The 14653-nt window shown below is 32.5% G+C and overlaps 1 protein-coding gene across 1 annotated transcript; it reads left to right on the plus strand.

Moving 5' to 3' along the window:
- Positions 1-7245: 7245 nt before the first annotated feature.
- Positions 7246-13763, plus strand: LOC139501001 (uncharacterized). The gene is made up of 7 exons (XM_071289943.1): positions 7246-7365; positions 7746-7929; positions 9504-9583; positions 10118-10183; positions 10754-10840; positions 11544-11663; positions 12690-13763. The coding sequence occupies exons 2-7, from the start codon at positions 7749-7751 to the stop codon at positions 12732-12734; spliced, it is 579 nt and encodes a 192-aa protein (XP_071146044.1). The 5' UTR covers positions 7246-7365; positions 7746-7748; the 3' UTR covers positions 12735-13763.
- Positions 13764-14653: the final 890 nt, after the last annotated feature.

Genomic DNA, 14653 nt, shown 5'->3' on the forward strand with positions numbered 1-14653 from the left:
TAAGTTGCGTGGGTTTGTATTTTCCTGTTTTCTCCACTGCCTGTGCACTTAAGTTAAATGTTTTCCCATGTTTTAGTATGGCTTCATAAGTTTCATTCCTTAATATCAGAATTACAAAGACTTTTTTAAAGTTTATTTATCGAACAATGTTTTTTGATCTTATTTGGTGAATTCAACAATTAAGTGAAACTTTGATTAGGTCATATCCTCTTTATGTAAATGTTTTCTTTCGTGTGCATGTAAAAACGATATCGAAAAGTATATATTGACAGTTATATCCTTTTTTCAGAGATTTCAAAGACATGTATTAACATTGATGTTGTGCATGTAAATCGCACTTAAAATGAAATTTGCATTATTGGCCGTGCACTTTTTTTTCAATAACATTAGTCAACTCTTTTATGACAAAACTTGTAAGAACGGAAAGAAAAGAAAATATATGACAAACTATATCTGCAGCACTGGAATCTATAGAAAACATAGATAAGTTCATCGCCTCCTTATATATATATGTTTTGGTTCTGTATGCAAATTAATACACGATCACACGTTATACATTGCATATTTACGTAATAAAGTATTGCTTTTATTTTTACAGTACTGAGTATACAGCTGCTGGTTGAATTTTAGTCCCTGTGTCTAGCATCAGCTCAGTAGTCAGTACTTCTGTACTCTACAGATTTATAACAAGCCGTTTTTAATTTGTCTAATTGTAAATTAATAGATTAATTAGATATTAAGCAATTCAATTCTCTCAGTCAAAGATGACTTTAGATTGATTTGGTAATACTTTGTTTTAAGGTTTGTTTTGGTCAAATAGCTCTTCTTAAGCATTCATATTTATCTTATCTATCGACAAGTAAACAAAGTAATCAGTACAATAAGGCTTGTCATATTTTAACAATAATGTTTTTTGCAATATCAAATTTACCTGAAAATACCGAATCATTGGTAAAAATAAGAGACGAAATATATCAAATGAATGTTCAAAGTCATAAGTCGATAACAAACTTACAACGCCATATGTCAAAACACGAAACACGATCAAAATACAAACTACAGTTTTATCAAAACAAAATAGAGATAACTTACGGCTGAGCAACACAAACAACACCAATGATCCTGGGGGTAATCTTAGAAACTTCGATATGGTAAGAAGATACTGTTACTAACTGGCTTCTGTCGTGTGGATAATGTAAATACAAACCCGATGATAAGTATATCTCGGTAGGTCGAATTCTCGGCGGAAAGTAGAGGGCGTTGTGGTTTCGACAATTGTGAACATATCTGTCGTAATATATATGTAGAACAGATATTCCACAACGGTCAAGCTATTTCATGATGGCGTCTGTCCCATTTTTGGAGGAATAGGGATGGTTTAAACTTTACATTTGTAACTCTTGGTTTAAAGACTTAGTGTATACCAGGGAAATTATCATAACAGGAAATAAAGCTGTGTAACTTTGTATTTAAGGACCATACATAATCAGTTAAAATGAGTTTGACGTATATCTGTACTCCTTGCAGTATTTTAATATTCCTCTGTGCAACACCTTTCATTCTTCATGGACTTGAACAAGTATTAAATATCTATTTGCTCAAATTGAACATATACAATTATATGCGCTTTGTCGCCAAAAGTCACCTACCTCCTACTGAAAACAATAAAACGAATGAAAAATGAATATTTGGATACTGATTAGCGTAGTGACCACCTCAAACTGTTTATCAAAATGAAAATATGCCCACTGTATCTAAAACTAAAATATAAAGTCCATATCAGAACAAAAGACACTGCATGGTACTGCACAATCAACACATTAAATAAAATACGTTTAATACAGTTTCACTATATGAAATAAAAGAATTCAGAAACATTTGTGTAAAAGACAATTTACATTTAACTTTAAACGTGCGTGTGATTAGTCACCACCCAATCTTTGATAATATTAAACCCGTGCACACTCAGTCCACACACCGCACATACATCGATGTTATTGCCAAATAAATTTAAGTATTATTTACATGTAAACTAAAACCAACATATTTTTTTATTATTATTATTCATAATACATGTACAGAAGTTCGTATATTTTTTTTTTGATACCGCAGACCTTACTTTCATAATAATCAATCTATCTACATGTTTTATACACAGTACATTTGAGGGTTAAGAAGAAAACTCCGTTTTAAAATTTAAAAAAAAATGACTATTTATCAAATAATTAACTCTAGTTTCTGATTGCAGAGACAGACAAATTTAAACAAGTAATCCTGTGTTAGGATGCTAACACAAAAGTCACCAAAACGGACCCCAAATCGTTTGTTCTGGGGTATCAATGATGCCAAATTACCTATGTGTAAAGTTTCATTAAATCAAATGGATTTTGATATTTTAACATTTTTGCCGTTTCCATGGTTACGGCGGCCATTTTGGAAATTTTTAGGTCAAAAGTAATGTCCACATATGGTAGGCAACATTTGTTTTAAGTTGTATGAATTTTGAAGCATTTTGAAATTTTTGGACATTTTTGCTGTTTCCATGGCAACGGCGGCCATTTTGAAAATTCCATACTCAAAAGTTTAGTCTACATACATTAGGCAACATTTGCTATAAGTTTCAATAATTTTGAAGCATTTTGAAGTTTTTCATATTTTTGCTGTTTCCATGGTAACGGGGGCCATTTTGAATATTCCAAAGTCCAACCCCCACTGTAATGTGTTCCCTCCATAATTATATACAAGCATGTACCATTTAATGTCTCTAGAACTAATTTGACATTGATGTTCTGGAATGTTCCATAAAAATTCACCCCCCTAAAATTATGCCAAGGAGACCCCCTACTGAAATAAAATTAGTTCCAAGTTGAAGCTGACATGTGTCTCTAAATATTCATAAAAGAAAATATAATACCATCTACTCTATTTACAGCAGAAAATTGATGAAATGCAAAAAAAAATTGACCCCACCCATCTTTGAGCCCCCCTAATTATGCCAAGATGACACCCTGGTATCATGGACATTGGGTTCTGCAACCCCCATGATGCAGACCTATACCCAGAATAAATATAATTTTTCCATCCTGTACTGCTTCCTAAAAAATGGTAGGACAGTTTAAGGGGTCAGAAAGAGAAGAATAAGAATAATAACTAGAATTGCCATTGCAAGCAATAGCGGATGTCACCCTTCCCCCTATTGCCACTAAGCAGCAGCCATTTCAAACTTGTTTAACAGTAAATGCACAAATATGTATGGCTATTCATCTTTTTGTAAATTTTCAGTATATTCAGAGCATTTTAAAGTATTTCATATTTATACCGTTTCCATGGCAACGGCAGCCATTTTGAAAATTTCAAAGTCAAAAGTCTCGTCTATACATGCCAGTTTACAATAATATTAAGTTTCATTAAGTTTGGAGCATTTCGAAAATATTTGACATTTTTGCAGTTTCCATGGCAACGGTAGCCATTTTGGAAATTCCAACTTCAAAAGTCTCATGCAGACTTGACAGTCTACAATCATATGAAGTTTCATCAAATTTGAAGCATTTTGAAATTTTTGAAATTTTTGACATTTGTGATGGTTCCTATGGCAACAGAGACCATTCCCAAAATTTAATGGCATATACCACATTGGTACATGGGAGGGACCATACCATCAAAGTTTCGATCAATTTGACCTACCATTTTAAGAAAGTAAATGCCACTTTAAGGTTTTTGGACCATTTTGACCTGTTTTGCATTGTTTCCATGGTAACGGCAGACATTTTCGTAATTCCAACGCCAAATTCCACCTCTACCAATGTTGCTCATCGTTACTGTGAAGTTTTATAAAATTTGGAGCATTTCCATATTTTGGAAATTTTTGGTGTAGTATCCATGGCAACATAGCAGTTCCAATGATTGCCAAAATCATCCCAAAGTAGTATATAGTGGGCACCTACATTGTATTAAAATCTAAAGATTTTAAGGTTAAGCATTCTCAAACAATTCACCTAACTCAAAAATTATATTTTTTCACCATTTTTCCGTTTCCATGGTGATGGCAGCCATTTTTTTAGTTCCAATACCGGAAAGCAACAGGAAAGTCAGGGTTCCTTGTTATAGTGCACCATCATTCAGATTGATTCCTTTGGCTCTGAGAAAGCGGGCGGACAAAATTAGGTGGAAGAAAAATAATAATAACTAGAATTGCCATTGCAAGCAATAGCGGATGTCACCCTGGTCCACCAATTGCCTCTAAACAGCAGCCATGGTAACGGCAGCCATTTTGGAAATTCCAAAGTTGAATGCCGCATCTAGATTAATATGTTAACATTTCTGTAACGTTTCATACATTTTTGAAGAATTTTCAAAATTTTGCTTTTTTTGAACAGTTTCCATAGCAACATTTGAAAATTCCAAAGTTATACTGCTGCTTCATATTGTGCTCCCCATAATATTATACCATTATATAACATTTAATGGCCGTAGATTTACTTTAACACTAATGTTCTAGAATGTTCCATTACATCTTTACATTCTTTCTGTTTCCATGACAACGGCAGCCATGTTGGATATGCCAACCCTCGACTGCACTTCTGCACATGGTCATTAACATTTTGGTATAGTTCCATAACAATTGGTCCATCCTATTCTTAGAAATAGTCTGGACAAAAAAGTGTGGAATAATAATAATAAAAAAAAGAATCGTACAATAACAATATGTCACCCGACCTCCGTCAGGGTGACATAATAATAATAATACGGAAAAAGAAACAGAGGAAAAGCAATATGTCACCCGACATTGTCGATCGGGTGACATAACTAGATTTGCTATTGCTAGCAATAGCTGAGGATGGCACCCCGTACTGCACATTGTCACAGTAGCATCAATACTTATGAGTGTACAAAAGTCAAATGACATATCTGTTATACATGACAGAATCAGCATTTCTTAACCCCCCCCCCCCCCCTTTTTTTCTCTTCCGTAGAATACATTTCAGTTCTATACATAGTGTGGGAATCCTTTTAAATCTAAAATTAGACACGCGCGCGAGTAGGAAGGTGGTGTCACGTGATACTCAAGTATATTATCGTGGACTTAGCATATTAATATTCTTTTTAGAGGAGACGTTGGACAGACAACACGTGTACATATTGACGGAGCGGCGTACTAACTGTTTAATTTATTCATCAATAGCTCGCGTATCACACAATACATGTCACTTATCGTGTACAATTTAATTACATGTTTATCGATTGATTTCAGCTAATGTGTAGATTTTAACAGGTGTGTCATTCACGGATATGTACTTTAACGCAAGTGCAGAAATGTCAGTAATATGAACTCTGAGTGTTTCTCCTTCTGTCGGTGGCGATTTTCTCTTAAAAGCACGATTTTTGTATAGAAAAGAAAAGAAGCAAGTTAAATAAAATACATATTTTTATTCTAGCATATTCTAGTACATGTTAGCAGTACAGCATTACGTGCACATACTCCTGATTACGATATCCGTGGAATTGTTATTATATTTTTCAAGAAAATGCAGCTTAAATGTCTTTTCCCGTACGGTCAATGTTAAACTTTTGTCCAGTTTCCATGGCAATGGCGGCCATTTTGGAATTTCCTAATATGGTCATAACATCTAGGCATACCAATATATCATTTAATGTCTCTAGAACAAATTTAACATTGATGTTCTGGAATGTTCTGTGAAAATTCAAAGTTTTGACCTTTTTGCATTGTTTCCATGGTAACAACAGCTATTTTGGAAATTCCAACGCCAAATTCCACATCTTCCAATGTTGCTCATCGTTACTGTGAAGTTTCATTAAGTTTGGAACATTTTGAGATTTTTGAAAATTTTTGGAGCAGTTTCCATGGCAACATAGTAGTTCCAATGAGTGCCAAAATCATCCAACACCTGTATATAGTGGGCACCTACATTGTATTAAAATATAATGATTCTGAGTTTAATCATATTTAAATAGTTCACCAAAACAAAATACCGGTTTTTTTTACATTTGTTTCGTTTCCATGGCAACGGCAGCCATCTTAATGGTGCCATTCCCCACTGCACTATAGAATGTTGTGGTCTACATTATGGTATAGTTCCATCAATATTGTTCAAGCCAATTCCGAGAAATAGCATGGACAAAAAAGTGTGGAAGAATAAATATAATAATAAGAAAAAAAGAAACGAACAATAACAATATGTCACCCCAACTCCGTTGAGGGTGCCATAATAATAAGAAACGATACAAAAACAATAAGTCGCCAAAAACTCCGTTTTGGTGACTTAATCAGTTCATGTTTTCCCTGAACGTATTACTTATGCTGATTATCATCCCCAATACCGAACATTGATCACCTGACATTGATCACCTGTCATAACAATCGGCATTCCCCGGGTGAGTCCGCTACTCTTATAAGGTACGGAATCGGCCGAGTTGATCCGAATGCTGTCATAAAATGCAAACAACATCAATTATCGTTCATACTGACATTTGATACAAGTCATAAATAGACTTATTTTACACGAAACTTATCTATGACAGTTGTTATCTAATCGTTCGATGTGTTTCAGTTTTTCATTTTGTCATTTGATAAATTAGTGATTTACCGTGTTGGATTTTACTATCGGAGTTCGGTATTCTTTGTTTTTTTTTATTACTTTTTCTTCTATAAACTACTTTGTCACCGTTTAAATATTTTAGAGAAAACTGATTCTTTTATTGAAGAGTCTTTTTTTTATTTAACATGTTTAACTATTATTACTTTTTTCTAGAACATTATATATCATCTGTTCACCATCCGCGCGAAAAACGTGACAATCATGGAAGGTTCAATAGGGAAGGAATACAATATCCCCCCCCCCCCCCCCCCCCCTTGGTATATTTTAACTGCACATTAAATTCTTAACGTAAAATTCAAATTACGTTGTATGATAGACAAGCATCTGTATTTCTCTATGAATTTAAGTTGTGTTAAATACATTGAAATTTGCTGAATGTTATTTTAAATACAAAAAGTAAACGCTGAAAAAAATATTTTTAAAAGCGACATCAAGTTGTATATAACTTAATTTATAAAGCATTAAGAACATTCAAGTTATATAAAATTAATTTATAAAGCATTAAGAACATTCAAGTTATATATAACTTAATTTATATTTGCATTAGGAACATTCAAACATACAGTGTCAAAAACTTTTTATGTAAATTTAATGTTACATTTATATAACTATACAGTTAGTAAAGCATGAATGATTGCGGTTAATTTGTGCTGCAGGTATAAAAAGGAATCATACATGTAATTATTATATATTTTGTTTCCTCAGGCTGTTTTGCGTGTCTACATCACAACTACAAGGAAAACGTTAGGTAAGACTTTTTTCCGTTATACAATATTGTTTCAGTATTTTTAAATTATTGCAATACCATTGACCATAATTTGTAATATGTTTTTCCCCTTCTTAATACAATATAAAAAATTACAACAAAATTATAATCATCAAATCTTGTCGTACTAGCTTTATTATAGCTTTCTATCGTTTATACTTATCCGATCGACAACCGGCTTTCATTGAAAATTGCTTGTCTTATATGACTGAAGTGTAATATTTTTTCGTGGGGTTGCTGTTATTGACGTTTACCCCATAACGGAGTCTTTATTTTTCTTTATATCATTTTTGTTTGTTTTCAATCCTTTCGAAAACATATCTAAATCGTTTCCTCTTCATAAATGTGTTTATATGTTGTAGAAAATGATGTTCTTAATCAAACAAAAAGGTGGCACCACGAAAGAGAGACTGGGTGCCAGTATTAAGAGACGTGGTGCAATACAGATACTACTTGGTCTTGGATGTTTGATTGCAGGTTTTATTTCAATTGGAATCGACAGAAAACAGTTCGACAAGCCAGTTAGAGAGAGCGTCGAAGAAGGCAGTAAGTTATAAACGAGTATACATTTTTGTTAAGGAGCCAGCCGAAGCGGGATGTTTTCACTGTACTGAGACCCATTGTTGGCATTCGGCTGTTATCTGCTCTTTGGTCGGTCTGTTGTCTCTTTGACACATTCCCCATATTCATTCCTAATTTAACTTTTTTTCTTTCTGATCACAAAATATCTAGGATCATTATATGATATATACATTCCAATGATACCAATGATATTCAAATGTATTGCAATGAGTTTTCAATTATTTGCTTTCTCCAACATTTTCTGAATTCTGTTTTTCAAAGACATGAAAATAATGTGTTTAAACATACATTTTTCCCAATGGGGTAGGAGTAACACATGTATCTTTGGCCGGTATGGTTGCGTAAAGCTCATTCTGGAGTCTATTATATGTATATATATATATTTCACTTTCAATTTCATTTTCGTTTTCGCTACACATTTTACATAGATATAGGAAGATGTGGTGTGAGTGCCAATGAGACAACTCTCCATACAAATAACAATTTAAAATTTAAAGTAAACCATTATAGGTTAAAGTACGGCCTTCAACACGGAGCCTTGGCTCACACCGAACAACAAGCTATAAAGGGCCCCAAAATTACTAGTGTAAAACCATTCAAACGGGAAAACCAACGGTCTAATCTATATAAACAAAACGAGAAACGAGAAACGAGAAACACGTATATATTACATAAACAAACGACAACTACTGTACATCAGATTCCTGACTTAGGACAGGTGCAAACATTTGCAGCGGGATTAAACGTTTTAATGGATCCAAACCTTCTCCCTTTTTCTGAAACAATAGCATAACATCACAACAAAGAAAAACATACGATAAAATATCAATTGGCAGACTTAACTCAATCAAAAAACGTATGATTAAACAATGAACGAATAAATTTGATCTGCGATATCTGAATACAAATGCACAGTTAATTAAATATTAGAGACAAACATTCATGACCAAAAAGCTAACAAACAAATTCAAACACAGGACATGACTGAGAAATATTTAACCAATCAATGTTCACTTTAGAAAAAAACCGGTTTTTTTATAATCTTGAAGTTTATACAAATGTTGTAAGAATAAGTGAAAAACTGAAGATATTACAAATAATCAATGCTGGTGTACAGACAAGATCCATATAAATAAAAAATAACAAAAAAGCATTATAAACAGTATCAACAGGTCGAATTAACAAGAAAATACGATTTGAGAGTACTCGCAGTTACTGACGGCTAGTTAAAAGCCAAAACCAATTAATAATAAAAAATCATGCATCAGAGACTAAAATCGACTAAAACACATCACAGGGATTTAGTATTTTAACGTCATTAATAGTCAAAGAAGACATGACTTGTGCAATGCCAAAAATAAATGTATCGACAGGTAGTAGTATAGTGAAGAGCGACTTCTATAGAAATAAAAGTTAACGTGTCTGTGTCTCTATACATCTCGCCTCAAAAGATAATGAAATTTAGTTATGTTTTAATTTGCTAATGACAATATCGTCTATTTCTATGAAATAATACAAATATATTTGTCTGATTTTAGGTGTGACAAATGGCACGTCCTTTGACATAAAATATGTTGTTCTTGGACTAGATGCCGGTGCCGTAGTTTCTGCTATTTGGGTAAGTCACATGTCAATAGTTTACATATTTATTGTTAGCAACAACAGCATTAGACATGATATTGGGATAAGTGATTAGTAATTATTTATAAGTAAAAATACAAGAATTCATGATTTAAATTTTTCGATGATGCTTTATGTCTTTGTTTTAATGTTTGACTAAGAACTGATGTAATTATTGTTTTTAATTGAATTTGGCAATGATGATAAGTATTTTAAAAAGTAGTGACACAAATGTATTCTTGGCTCAAGTGAGTTGTGGTGCAAAATGACGCATTTGGTTTGGGCAAACCAACATCTTGACTAAGATGGCATTGAGTTTTTTTTGTAACATTTATAATTGAAAGGAATGCATAACAAGATCGTTGATGATATTTTAGATTTAAATATTTGAAGTTGCCATAGCTTCTAAGTAAACAGTCCATTGACAGACGGTAGAGGATATGACTCTATTATCACTTGTCTATAAGTTTCAGGAGAAAGAAAATATAAGGTTGATGCAATTTAGACAAATCTGCTTTATGTATTAATTCAGGTTTTGGTCACAGGAGCAGTGCCAGCGTATATGGCAAGGAATACTGATTACAATGTGATTAAAACGGTAAGTTATAATTCGTCTTTACACTAAGTCTTTAAAATCTTAACATCAATACGTTCATTATGTATTATTGTCTTTCTTGTATTCCAGACAAGCAAAGTCCGTTTAAATCCTCTTTGGACTAAAACGTGTTTCAAATGATGTATTTGCTACAAATAAAATATATCGCCGATCTTTGCACTGTTTGAATGAGATAATGACATACTATATACCATGTACAAGTGCAACTATCTGAAAAGGTAAGGAGGTAATTGGATCTGGAATACCAATACTGTAATCTTTGTCCCTATCTTCCGTATCAAATATCTATACCGTTTGGGACATGTACCCAATTCTATGTTCTATTCTAGCAAATAAAGCAATACCCACAACATTAGGTTACCAATCATACATCATATTTATTAAGCAATCATTTTAAGATGACGTAAAAATCGAAAGAAACAGACATCTGATAAAATCGTACCTTCAAGTAAAGCAATATCTTCTTGACGTTCAAAATTTTATTTGATTTACTTTTTATCAAACCAAAATAAACACCATAATATAATACTTGAAATGTTCTTTTCCTTTTAGAAAGTAGCTTTCATGGTATTCAGCATTATGGCTGCAACATTGTCTGTACCTATCATGACAGGAGCAGCGATTGCTACATACGTGCTCGTAAGTTATATTTAGTTCAATCAATTCGTCCTGCCTTTTAATGTAATTTCATAGTACAGTTCTATTAAAATGATGAGTATTATTTTACCTTTATCATGTTAAATTGAAGCATTATCTTGTATTAAAAAAAATATTTTTTATAACTCATTAATGTATGGATGTTTGTACATATACAATATTAGGTCAATGTCAGAAAAATATATACTTTTTTGTATGAGGCTGAGAAACTGGGGAAGGTAGAACCTTTTTTTTTGGGCCGAATACAAAAAAGTTGATATTTTTCTGACATTAACCTAATATTAGTTTATACTGCAACTTCATTAAATAAATTCATAGCTATTCAGATTGTAAAACAAATTTCAAACTTATTTTCATCCCTTAATGAACCCCTGACTGTGGAAAAGATGTTCCATGATGAAATTGACATTGCACAAAATTAGCTGTGTTACTATATTTAGGAAATAAACACAACTAGTTGTAGTCTAAATTTATTTAAGTGTTAAAGTCACATGGTATTGATAGCTGCTTTAAGTGTGATGTATCTTCTCGAACTTATAGTTGCAGTATTTCTTGAGTTTTTGTATGAAATTACACAGGATAAATCTATTAAATGATAAGTATCAACCTAAATAAAGCAGAAATGAAGTTTATCTTATACCAGAAAAACGATCGTTTTAAAACTCATTAATAATATTTCTTTCAGCGTAAAAGTCATATGGGATTAACAGTTGCTTTAGGTGTGATGTCCCTTCTAGAATTCATTGTTGCCATTCAATCATCGGTTTTCTGCTGCACGTCACCATGGGCTGCTTGCAAAATGGCAGTATGTATATTTATTGATAAAACTTAAAGTTATTAAACACCATTAGTTTCAAAGAAGATGGCCTAATACAAACTATTTTTTCTACCCTTAAAATTCTGAAATAGAAAATGCATATATATAATAGCAACCGTCAAATGTTTGCAAAATATTTTTTCTGACGGATATAAGCATATGTTCTTTAAATGTATCTTACATATTAATAGTAGAGATTTATACTACGTGCATTCCATGCATAATTGTCAATCAATTATTCATCATAGATTTCAGGATGAATTTTTTTTGTTTACGTCAAACGCGTATTCCGTCTACAAAAGACTCATCATTGACGCTGGAATAAAATAAAGTTAAAAAAAAGTGCAAAGTTGAAGAGCACTGAGACCAAGAATTCTTAAAAGTTTAGTCAAACACAGCTAAAGTAATCTATTCCTGTGGTAGAATAGCCTTAGTATTTCATAAATTCAAACTACTATAAAACTTCTTCAATGTAAGAGCTTATCATTACTATTCAGATATAAGTCGATGAATTTTCTAAACAAATGTTTAAATGGTAATGTGGTCAGAATATATTTTTTTAAGGAAAACGTTGATTCATATTTAATTAGCATGACTTGTCTGTTAAATGGTCATTTTAATTATAAAAAATACAATCGGTGTCGATCCCGGCATCACATTATAACATCTAGTATATACAATCTAAATGTATGTAAAAGAGGGACGAAAGATACCAGAGGGACAGTCAAACTCATAAATCGAAAATAAACTGACAACGCCATGGCTAAAAATAAAAAAGACAAGCGTACAAACAAAAGTCATTGTTAAGAATCAACATTCAAGACCAAGCCACGTTATGCTTTTAAACGAAACGATTATCATGGCAGACATTTTTGGACATATGATTGTATGATATTTAACAAAGTTCTATTGACTTGTTTTTCGTGTGACACTTTTTGCACATATGATTTACAAGACACAAACTTTATAGCTTTGTTTCTGTCGTACGAATAATGCGGTGTTCTTTATATTCAGAAAAAAGATAGCGAACAGAAAGAAATAGAAAATGGCAACTATTAAAAACAGATGTCAAAAGAAGAACTTCCAGAATACACCCCTTAGATACCTCAATTTAACACAGGACTACATGCAGATTGCCAAAACAAAATCCAAACAATTTTGTTTAAGCTTTAAATAGTTTATTCCTACCTTCATGATAAAGTGTATGCTTGTAATACATATTCATTATATACATTTTATATGATATAAGATGATTGTCATGATACAATGATACTGTTAATTGTGAAACATGACGATTTGGTGACACATAACTTCATTGCAAACAGAATATACTTTGCTGTTCCAATAGTCAGTGGCAAAATATTTAAACGTTTGATGAAAAAAAAATAGCTGATGTTTTATTGTAAACATATTATAGAAAACGTTGATTATATGTATTCAGTATGCGACTAAAACATTAAATTCAAATTCCACAGAACAAACGTGCATGTTCATGTTTGTCATATTTGTTTTTCGTTAACTGTTTTGTTACAAATAAATCCGTTATGTTTCCGTTTGAAATTATTTAAATTGTGCAAGTCGGTGGCTTTTATAGCCGACAATACAGTAATGAATATTCTCTTTTTGAAGTTATTACGGTTGATTTTAATCGCTAGCTTCCATAATTTGGTAGATAGTTGTCTCATTGGCAAGCATAACACATCTCCATATTATCATGTACCATCTATAGTGTACATTGTATGTTGAAATTGGGTATACATTCATTAAGATCTTTCACATTTCCATCATACAACGGGTGAAGGATGCAAGTGTTCAGCACCTCAATGAACAAGCATAGTATAGCCAAGATATAATGTTGAATATGGTTCAAATATATTAGGTGTCAAGTCAATATTGTTGAAAAGAAGGAAAGTCCTCAGGGTATTATGTTTTATAATAATTTCAACCAAATTGTTCTGATAATATGAGTAGACTTTACAAACAAACCATTCGTTACGTATTTTTGATGATTAAAAGTCAGTAATCAAATTTGCACCAGATTGTAAAAAAAGGATGACCAAATTGAATAAACATTAAATGTAAACAAAACGCCAAAACATTCATGGTATATTGTATCTTGTAGTTTTCAATATCTTTCAATGTAATTAACATGAAATATACAAATTTTCAAAAATCATAAAAGAGGGACAAAAGATACCAAAGGGACAGTCAAACTCATAAATTGAAAATAAAATGACAACGCCATGGCTGAAAATGAAAAAGACAAACAGACAAATAATAGTAAACATGACATAACATGGAAAACTAAAGAACAAATAACACGAACCCCACCAAAAGCTAGGGATGATCTCAGATGCTCCGGAAGGGTAAGCAGATCCTGCTCTAAATGTGGCACCCGTCGTGTTGCTTCTGTGATAACAAATCCGGTAAATAGTCTAATTCGGTAGGTCACATTCATGAAAGGGAAGGGGATTGTAGTTACGATGCAAGGAACATATCCGTAATCATTTGTGAAACGGTTATTCCATAACGGTCAACCAACTCATGATGGCGTCCGTAAAATTTACGAAGGGATGATTTCAACTTCACCATTTGGAACTCTTGGTTTAATAGCTTCCTTGTGAGCAGCAACCCTCATTCAAGAAAATCACGATAGGAAATGCAAGCACGGGAATATAGTAATAATCGGGAGATATATACCCCGTATGCAGGTGCTGCTGGAATGTTGCTACTTAGAAATGGAAAATTCACAATTGGAAAGCTGACATAATCTCCTTTGTCGTAAAGTTTTGTTTTCAACCGACCCTCATTGTCAATTTCTAAATATAGGTCAAGATATAAGGCCGAATTTACTGTATCTGTAGTATCCTTTATCTCTAGTACGATGAGATAGATGCGTTCCACAAAGTAACCAAATTTTGAATTATTTAGTGAAAGAACATCATCTATGTAGCAGAAAGTAGAGTAAAAGGATATCG

This window comes from Mytilus edulis, chromosome 13 (assembly GCF_963676685.1).
Source record: "Mytilus edulis chromosome 13, xbMytEdul2.2, whole genome shotgun sequence".
NCBI lineage: Eukaryota > Metazoa > Mollusca > Bivalvia > Mytilida > Mytilidae > Mytilus > Mytilus edulis.